The sequence below is a fragment of the Phoenix dactylifera genome, unplaced genomic scaffold (assembly GCF_009389715.1).
Source record: "Phoenix dactylifera cultivar Barhee BC4 unplaced genomic scaffold, palm_55x_up_171113_PBpolish2nd_filt_p 000288F, whole genome shotgun sequence".
Lineage (NCBI taxonomy): Eukaryota > Viridiplantae > Streptophyta > Magnoliopsida > Arecales > Arecaceae > Phoenix > Phoenix dactylifera.
Window position 1 is genome coordinate 645355 of NW_024067770.1, and position 10710 is coordinate 656064.

The 10710-nt window shown below is 40.9% G+C and overlaps 1 protein-coding gene across 1 annotated transcript; it reads left to right on the forward strand.

Annotated features, from left to right (window-relative positions):
- Positions 1 to 6693: 6693 nt before the first annotated feature.
- Positions 6694 to 10710, forward strand: LOC120105454 (disease resistance protein RGA2-like). The gene has a single exon (XM_039117949.1). It carries the CDS (start codon positions 6755 to 6757, stop codon positions 10559 to 10561), a length of 3807 nt encoding a protein of 1268 aa, XP_038973877.1. The 5' UTR covers positions 6694 to 6754; the 3' UTR covers positions 10562 to 10710.

A 10710-nucleotide genomic window follows, 5' to 3' on the forward strand; every position in this document is an offset into this window, starting at 1 on the left:
CAATGTGTATAGTTTATGCCATTAAATAGTGGAGGTGTATCAATTGATTGTCCTTCTCCTAGAAAACTATCTATTTGACTTGTCATGATCTTTGGCTCTTGATCGTGAGATCAATAATTAAACTTAGAGCACCTGCTCTGATACCACTTGTTGCCCAGTAGATACAACCCAAGAGGGGGGGGGGTGAATTGGGTCTTTTAAAACTTTTAAGCTACTTCTAGCACTTTTTGATTAATTATGCTAAGTTGTATATATGCGCAGTGAAAGTTAAACTTAGCGACAGTTTGATGTATAGAATGTGACTTGATTGAGTATGCTTGCAACTCAAGAATTCGCGGATAATAGTTAAGCAAGCAATTTATCTAAGTGAGTAAGTGTGTGAGTTAGATAATGACAAAAAACATTACAAACACAGCAAACATATAGTGGTTCGGTGCACCCCAGCACCTACATCCACTCCCCAAGACTTCTTGGGAATTTCACTATAATCCTACAGATTACAGTCGGTTGTTTTACAAGCTCACAACCCAACTTGTTGTTTTACGAGCGCACAACGAACTCGGTCGGTTTTCCCAGGCTCACCGACTAGAACCAACCCCGATTGTTTTTCCGGGCTCACAATCAAACCCTTACACGTTGGTTTTACCCTCGGCTCACCAACAAACCTTAATCCCGTTGGTTTTCCCTTTGGCTCACCAACAAACCTTACACCGTTGGTTTTCCCTTTGGCTCACCAACAAACCTTTAACCCCTTGATTCAATCCCTTGATTGAATCAAGTTACAAGATATTAAAACAAAGAATAAAAACAAATCAAAGCTTCTTAAGCAAGCAGATATGACAATATAAACAAATAGAGTAAAGAGAAGCCCTCAAACGAGTTTTGAAGATGGAGGAGCTCGGCTTCTTCTTTACTTGATCCTCCTCTGATTTGGCATGAAGTAGAGGATCCCCGAGGCAGCACACGGATGGAGAGGAAGCTTTCGGATTCACTTGGATGCTCTACTTCTCTCTATTTCGTTTTGGATGGCCCTTTTGTGCTTGTGGGAGATTTCCTTTGCAATCTCTTTGAGATCTCTTTCCTAGATGATCTCTCCCACTTCCATCCCTTCTCTCCTAGCTCTCTTCTTGTTTTTATAGCTTTTGATAACGTGGAAACAAGAATATAGCCGTTAGAGCCAAAAATAGAGCCGTTGGAACCAGTCTGCAGCTCCTGACAATATGACCGTTGGGTTTGGAGTCGACTCGCGCGATCAGGAGTCGGCTCGGCTGTAGCAGGAGTCGACTCGAGCTTTTCCGGAGTCGACTCGGCAACTGTTCCAAGTTTGAATTAAAGTTGCCGTCTTGACTGGGAGTCGACTCGACTTAACCCGGAGTCGACTCGCCAACTTCTGGCGCTGACCTGGCAATTTTGGAGTCGGCTCATCCTCTGTAGTCCGTGGATCCAAATTTGAATTTTGTCCACTCGAGTCGACTCGACTGTCCTGGGAGTCGACTCGAATCTCAGAGCCCGAACTCCCGATTCTCTGTCTTTTGGCTCATCCAGTCTTGGAGTCGACTCGAACTTCCTTGGAGTCGACTCGGCTCTCAGTTTCCGAAAGTTGGTCTTCTGCCATCTTAGTGTAGCGCTGCCTTGGAGTCGACTCGAGCTGTCTGGGAGTCGACTCGAATCTCAGAGTCGGAAAACTGATCCTCTGTATTTTGGAGCCGCGCTGCCTTGGAGTCGACTCGACTTGTCTTGGAGTCGACTCGCCTCTCAGAGACGAAAATACCGTCTTCTGTCTTGGGGTTGTTCTGTCTTTGGAGTCGACTCGGACTTTGTGGGAGTCGACTCGAATCTCAGTGTCCAAAAACTGCTTCTCTGAGTTTTCCCTTGTGTACCACTGAGAGTCGACTCTCGCTTTCTTTGGAGTCGACTCGGCAACCATTGGAGTCGACTCGAATTCCTCAGGAGTCGACTCGAAGACTATTCTTTTGAATTTTCCTTTGAATTTGCTCCTCCAATTTGAATCTTTTGAACTTTAAAGTTGGGCCAATGAATTGTAGCTTTCTTCTAACTTTTCTTGAGTGCTTTTGGAGGCCTTCTTGTGTTCTTCCAACTTGCTATGTTCCTTGCAAAATAAATATATTTCTCCTTGCAACATAAACATTAGTATCTATACTTCAAGGTGTTGTGATCATCAAAATCAATCTATGAATCAATCTTTGGGTCATCAAGTTTTATGAACATGGTGACATGAGCGAACTTCTGACTTAAGCATCGTGTTGCAGCTCCTTCATTCTTTTCGATGCATGCCTAATTCAGCTTAATATATGTAAATATGGTTGAAAAGGGTTCATCTAGCACTTCTATAATAATTGAATGGATGTTTAGAATGAAGTTAAAGCTCAAGCACATCAGTAATAAATGAGGAAAGGTTTCAGCTTCCAAAGACTCAAAAGAAACAACCATTTAGGATAATAGAAAGACAGGCAGATATCCAGAATTATTATCTGAGACTGCGGATCTACTGGACTACTATTTATGAAGGAAGAACTGGGGTGATATCTTTGTCATGAACAAAATTAAGCTTCCAAATTCTACATTTATTGAATGGCTTGATAAGTTCCATCTGCGACATCCAAATTCCACCATTTTTAATTTGACAACCCTTAGCCACAATCCTACTATCCCCTCAATAAAAGGATTTAAAAATTTAAAAAAAACAACAACAGTATCCATGTTGTTATCACTACATTCCAAACACAGATTTGGGGCTCACTTGCATTGTTAAATGTAAATAGTTGATATTGATGCAATGTAAACCCAATTCAGATATCTCAGTGCAAAAACTAGCAGGGCACATGCATCCAGGTAAAGATCACTCTCCATGCATATTCATTTTCTTGTACAACATGTTTGGGTACCTCTAGATACCATTGTATTAGCCAACCAGAATAATTTTCAAATATGATTTATATATCCCCATGGGGACTAAATGGGGGAAGGAATGGTAAAGAGGGAATGCCCAAGTACAACAAAAAAAACTACCCGGCCTCTGAATTTTTTTCTCTCTGTTAGGAACCATCCTCCTTTTGCTTCCGGGAGAGAGTTTTTGTAATCTTTGATACAAGATTTTCGAGATGGAAAAAAGAAGCAAAAGTTAAAATCTGAAGAAATTGCATTTTTACAATGCAAATTTTAGGCATAAACATTAGGTTTTCTGTGGGAGGTACTCGAGGTAAGTCTTTGTTGCTAGTTCCTCTCTTCTTCTCCTTTTGGTTGTTAGGGCAGCATTTTCACCTTGAATCCGGCCGGCCAGTCGCCGAATTGATGAGAAGCAGAGTCTCCCCTGTTTTGGTGCTTCTTTCTTCCATTTTGGTCGGGCGTTGCTGGGCATGGCACACTGCCATCACCGCCATGGGCTGTTGACCACTAGGGGTCGTTGACTGCTGGGGGTCGTTGACCATGAGCGGCTGCTGCCATCGAGCACCTTCCACCGTTCAAGAGGAAGAAGAGAGAGAGCCTTATGGTTCTCTCCTCTTGTTTTCTCTCCCTCTAAAGCCAATGGATAGTTAAAATTTTGTATTTGGATATTTAAATTATTTGAATTATGATGGAATTAGTAGTTGGATCCTTTTGGCAATAATCTGTTGATTTAAAATTATAGATTTATTAGATATTATTCATTTAGGCCTAGCATGAACTTTAGGGCATCGCTCTAGGGTTCATACGCCCATATCACGTGGTCGACCCAGATGACGGGTTCGGGGTGAGACATAAGTCTCTAGCTTGATCTAAGAAATTTTTGGTTAACGGTACTTAAAGGGTAGTCCTAGATTACTATGTGATGGTGGACTCTTTTAGTGGACTTATACAGGGTCTTAGGTTGCTGGATACCTTAGATAATTTTTAATATTAATTTGATTCTGTAGGAGAATAATCTTTTGGATAAAAGGACGTTAAGTAGGGTTCTGCGCACCCCAGTTCATAGATCGCGGTGTGGACAGGTGATTAGTCTATCTGGACTGTCTGCAAAGAGGTAAGAATCCTTATATACTCGCCTACATAATTATAGATATTTTGTACACTTACGTATGATATGTGAATGATTAAGATAAGTAAGATGCAAAAATTCTTTTATAATAGTTTCAGTATTAAACCAAGTTTTAATCATGTATGCTTGTAATTGATAGTATAATGGATGCATATATGAGTATAATTTATACTTGCAAAATTGAACTAATAAATGTGGTGCTTTAGAGTAACTATGCTATATTGATTGCTCTGTCACAGGATGGAAATGTGACACTTATCAATTGCCCCGTCACAGGCGAAAAATGTGACCATGGTTAGTCTAAAGCCGAAAATTAAAAAAAATGATGTGTGGATGTGAACTGGATTGAATGAATAAGGACTCTAGGCTGATCTCGTTATCATCGATTGCCCGATCATAGGCTGAAAATATAACACTATCGATTTCTCCGTTACGGGCAAAAAATGTGACACCTATTGATTGCCCCATCACGGGCGAAAAACATGGCCGGGATTTGGCTCAAACTCGAAAAGATAAAAAATCCTAGATCCAGATCGGGTTTAAAAGGAATAGAACAAAAAATACTATTGAAGATTTATGAGATATCGTATGATATATTACTCTTGAGTAGTTGGATTTCTATTTGATGTACATATATATACTATTTATTCGAGTATTATTGATAGCTGGTTTGTGATTTCATGATGTGTATAACGATTTCTTGCTATTTTCAAACTTATATTATTGTGTTAGGATAGATGTATGGGGATTCTTTCTGGGCCTTAAAACTCATATATCTTGTTGCATATTTTTTCTCAGAGTCACAGGATGCGTAGATTTTGGATGGGTTGATGTAAAATTTGAACAACAGCCATTAGCTATAGTTAGCTAGTTTAATTTCTGATGCCAATAGATAATTAAAATTTTATATTTGAATATTTGAATTATTTGAATTATGATGGAATTAGTAGTTGGATCCTTTTGGCTATAATTTGTTGATTTAAATTTATGGAATTCATTGGAACATTGTTCATTTAGTCCCTGCATGAACTTTTGGGCATCTTTTTAGGGTTTATGCTACCGTGTCATGTGGTCGACCTAGATGACGGGTTTGGGGCGTGACATGTCTAAAAGGAAGAAAGTGGAAAACTTCAGAAACTTCAGCATGCAGAAATTCTATAGTGAAGTGGGTAGGAAACCTTGCAAAGCAGAAATACAATTTATTTAATGATTCTAATAGGTTCGACAATGTATAGATCCTGAACGATGATTTAAATATTTTTTTAGTCATGCTCCCTACTTGTTTGTTTGTTTTGTTCGCAAAATCTCTATTCCAGAAAGACAGAAGATTAGATAATGTTCAACAGGATAAGTCAACTTTGTCTCTCTCTTACCATCATCCATCATTTAATTTAGAGAGAATTAAATAGAGAAAGCAAAGAAGTGATTAAATATAATTATGTTATAATATATAATATAATATTTATATAAAATAGTAATGCAAAGAATATAAGTAACAGATTCTGCATTTTTCAATACATAAAAAATATAAGTAAATTATGTTTTTATCTAAATGTTCATTAAAAAATATTTATTAGAAAAATACAAATTTTTATACAAGTCTTTTATCCTCCCAAGAATAAGCCCTAGAGGCCTCTCGGATGCGAGAGGAAACTAATACTTACAACTGGCCCATGCTAATCTTATATATATATATATATATACAAACACACACACACTCTAGCAAAAGCCTCTGTCTGCCACTTCCATATTGCCAAGTTTACATATATCAAACAAATACAAGGAACCACTTCCTTCTCCCTCTAAAATACTATTTTCTGATACCACTTTATTCCCCACCAGGTTTGCCGATCTCGGTGGCAGCCGTGCGTGTTACACCAATAGAGTGGTGCCGTGATGCATTTCTTAAACCATATACACCCACTTGGACAAGAGGTGTAACCTTTGGGCGGTAAACGAGCTTGCATCACAGGCGTGCAGCTGTTGGTGTTTCTAGATATAGTCATGTAGAAGATTTGAACCTTTTCAAAACAGTTAAAGGTACCTATTTCAAATATTGATTTTTGAATCATGCCAAATCCACTGACGGAAATGGGTTGCAGGGCAGAGATCTGTGCAATATTTTTGCTACTTCTTCTCTGTATAAGATATTTATTTTTGACTACTTCAGCCTGATGCCCGCCACTCCGCCATGGATTTTTTTTTTTTTAACATCATATACAGACTAGTCACTTTCTTACTTAATTGATTTTACCCGGCAAAATGCGTGGAAGATAATATGTAACAATTCAGGACCTCATCCAGAATAGCTAGCTGGAAGATATTATTTGGATTCTTTGATGTAAGCATTCAAGATCTACCTAGTGAATAATTAATATGGGTTTAAATATATGTTGGTGCGGATCCTCACAAAATAAGGGAGAGAAAAAAAAATAGATTGATCCTCTTGAACATTATCTAATCTCCTGTCTTTCTAAAATAGACATTATTTTGTGGTCAAAATAAACAGACAAACAAGTAGGACAACAGGATTAAATAAATGCATAAATCGGCCATCAACTTCCCATTGACTTGTAGGTGAGGGCAAGCACACCGGCCATCAATTTCCCAATAATTGAGGCCAAGCACACCAGCCATCCCTGGAGGAAATCTCTCTCTCTCTCTCTCTCTCTCTCTCTCTCTCTCTTCTTTTGGAGGTGCTCTTGTCCACCGATCGATATGGAGGCACTGCTATCAGCTGGAGGATACATCGCTTCCGCCGTGCTGGACAACTTGGTCGGCCAGGTGAGCTCCGATGCCATCCAACAATTCGGGCGGCACTCGGGGCTTCAGGATGACCTCAGGAGGCTGCGAACTACTCTGCTACGGACACGTTTCATCTTAAAGAGCGCCGAGAAGAGGTGCACCAAAGACGACAACCTTTTCCAAATCCTCCAAGAACTCAAAGACGCCGCCTACGATGCTGAAGACTTGCTGGACGAATTCGGATACCAAGTCCTGCAGAAAAAGGCTGAAAGCCAAGAGAATCAGAGAGGTAACTTCTTATCTTCTTCTCTTACACTTGCCAAAAATGTGTTCAATAGAGATGGTGATGCTGTGGCTAAAGTGAGGGAGGTTATGGGGAGGTTAGATAGCATTGGTGATGATATGGAAAAAGTCATCAGACTCCTGGATTTAGATAATGAAGGGAAAAAATATCAGAGATCGACGAGACGAGAGACGAGCTCATTCTTAACTGAACCCGAAGTGTTTGGGCGAGAAAAAGAAAAAGAACAAGTGATAAAACTGCTGTTAAAGTCGAGAGATACAACTAAACCCGGTGATGATCTTGTCCGTGTTTGTTCAAAGAGACAAAAGAAGGATAGTATTTCTATTTTGCCAGTGGTCGGTATCGGAGGGATCGGAAAAACTACTCTTGCTCAGCAGATTTACAATGATCCGAAGCTGAATGATTATTTTGAGCCAAAGATTTGGGTTTGCGTGTCTGATAATTTTGATGGGAAAAGGCTAACTAAAGAAATAATAGAGTCTGTTACTCGGGAGAGACTCTCTGATCACCAGAATTTGAATTGTCTTCAGGAGATCCTTAAGGAAAAGATAATGTCAAAGAGATTCATGCTCGTCCTTGATGACATCTGGAATGATGACCACAACGAATGGGATTGTCTGTGTGCGCCATTAAGGTTCGGGCTGCAGGGAAGCAAGATCTTGGTAACAACTAGATCTCAAAAGGTTGCAGAGATGATGGGCACAATGGAGCCAGTCTTCTTACAGGGTTTAGCAAATGATGCCTATTGGGAACTTTTTAGTATACATGCATTTGGTTCTCAGAACCCCAAAGAACATCCTGAGTTGGAAGCTCTTGGCAAGAAGATTGTTGATAGGCTGAAGGGATCTCCACTTGCAGCAAAGACACTAGGAGGCTTGTTGAATTTAGACTTGGATGAGAGGCGTTGGAGAACCATCATGGACAGTAAAATATGGGAACTAAAACAACGTGAAGATGGCATTATGCCGGTCCTACAGTTGAGCTATCAGTACCTGCCTGGATATCTGAAGCAGTGTGTTGCATATTGTTCTATATTTCCTAAAGATTACGCATACACAAAAGACGAGCTAGTCCAAGTCTGGATGGCACAAGGCTTCATTGTACCTCAAGAAAATGTGCGGATTGAAGAGGTAGGAAGTGAGTACTTCCATGATTTACTTGGCAGATCTTTCTTTCAGCATTCAAGGAAGGATGTATATGTGATGCATGATTTGATACACGATCTGGTACAATCTATCTCAGTCGACGAACATCTAAGAATAGAAGATGGCAAGCGACAAGAAATCCCTAGCAGGCTTCGACACCTATCAATATATACTGAGAATCTGGAGCCCAGTACGCTAATGGACTTTGCCAATTATAAGAATCTACGCACCCTTGTCTTCGGGGATTTGTATGATGCAAACTTTGATTCTATGCTTGATTGCTTGTTCACAGTGTCAACAAAGATTCGTGTGTTGAAATTAAGGAATTGTGGGATCAAAGAGTTGCCTGAAAGTATTGGCAATTTAAAACATCTTCGATACCTTGATATCTCTATCAACAATATTCAAAGGTTGCCTGAATCGCTGTGTAACCTTTACAATCTTCAGGTGTTAAATATATTCTACTGCCCAATTGGAAATTTTCCTACACGCATGACCAACTTGGTTAAATTGAGGCATCTTGAAGTGCGTGAGGAGACAAAATGCGAGTTGGCTGATATCAGGAAATTGATGTCTCTCCAAGAGTTGCCGGTATTCAAAGTTGTAAAGCAGAGAGGGCACAAGATTGAAGAATTAAAGGACATGATACAACTTCGTGGAAGAATTTGCATTAAAAATCTTGAGAGCATCGAAAGTGAGAAAGAGGCCAGCCAGGCTAAGCTGAATAATAAACAGTACCTTGATGAATTGGCCTTGTTATGGGATATCGATAGAGGCAGCAGCTCCGGGAATGATGATGAGGTACTTGAAGGCCTCAAACCACATTCCAATCTTCGAAGGCTGGAAATCAAAAACTATGGTGGTGCCCGTTTTCCAAGTTGGCTGGAGCCACAATCGCTCAAATATTTGAAAGCTATTTGCCTAGAAAATATCCAAAGCTGCATGCAACTTCCATCTCTGGGGCAACTACCATTCCTCGAGATTCTGCGCATCAAAAATATGCATGCGGTGAAGCAAGTTGGTCATGAATTCTATGGCTCTCCAGAGGTCAAAGGATTCCTGTTGCTGGAAAAGCTGGAGATTTCAGACATGCCGGAATGGGAAGAATGGGTCAGCGCAGATGGTATCCAAGTATTTCCTCGACTGCTTAAGTTGGATATCCAGAACTGTCCCAAGCTAAGGGGTTTAGCCTGCCTCCCTCCCTCCCTCAGAGAATTGTCCCTAGAGAATGTGGGAATAAATATGCTCCCAGAATCGTGGGACGGAGACCATAGTTTTACTGATAAGAGCAGTATGACACAGCGCAGCAGAAGCAGCAGCAGGACCTCTTCAATTTCTAACATGCGTATCTGCCAGTGTCCAAACCTGGTAAATCTGGAACAATGGCTGTTGTCGCACCACCTGCCGGCTATCAGGGTCTTGAGTATTATTGACTGTCAAAAGGTTGTGCGGTTGCCAATTAAAAGGTTTAAAGACTTTCTCTCCCTAGAGGATTTGACAATCATGGACTGCCCCTTGCTCCCGTCCCCAGTGCAGCTGATCCTTCCCTCTTCTCTCCGAGGTCTTGCATTGGATTCATGTGGTCATCTGGATGAGTCACTACCCGGCTGCCTGCACAACCTCACCTCTCTCACCTGGTTGAAGTTAAACCGCTGCCCACACATAACATCTCTTCCAGGAGAAGTGCTCGGTCGCATGATTGCTCTCAGAGTTTTGATTATTCGGGACTGCGGAGAACTGCGGTCACTAGGGGACTTGCGAGCTCTCAGATCTCTTGGATACTTGAATATAAGAAGATGTCCTCGGCTCACGGTATTGGCAAATGAGGAGGAGCAGGGCGAGGGTTCGGCACGTCTTCTCTTCCTGCGCATCGACGACACTGCCCTGGTCAAAGTGTTGTTCTCCACAATCACCCCGCCCTCCCTTGAAATGCTCGAAATCATTGACTCAACTGAACTCATATTGTTCGCTGGAGAGGAGCAATTGTGGTTGCAAGGACTCAAATCTCTCAGACACCTATGTCTTGTAAATTGCAACAATCTTCAGTCCCTGCCAACAGAGTTGCATAGCCTTTCCAACCTCGAATATTTGGAGATAGCAAATTGCCCTGAGATCCGCTCGCTTCCAGAGAAGGGCCTGCCTTCATCCCTGGAAGCTTTAGATTTCGATAATTGTCATCCGGTGTTGACAGAGCAATTGCAAAGGCACAGGAAAATGATGAAAAAGTCGCATAAGTCTCTCGTAACATGTGCCCGCAATATATCTTGGTGCAAACTGATGGCCGTTACTCTTTTCTACTCAGCCAGCGGTAGAAAATGGATTGATTCTTAAAAAGCGAAAAATGGATTGTTTGTATTTACGATGAACTGCAGTGCTTGGAAATGTATGTAGACTGATGATTTACAGCCGAAGTGAGTGAGAATGTACCATCTCTGCAAGCACGCATTTTTATTGTTGCAAAGCGAGTCTTTTTTGAGACA

What these genes read in the sequence shown, in the direction of transcription:
- LOC120105454 (XM_039117949.1), top strand. Translation starts at nt 6,755, where the DNA reads ATGGAGGCACTGCTATCAGCTGGAGGATACATCGCTTCCGCCGTGCTG.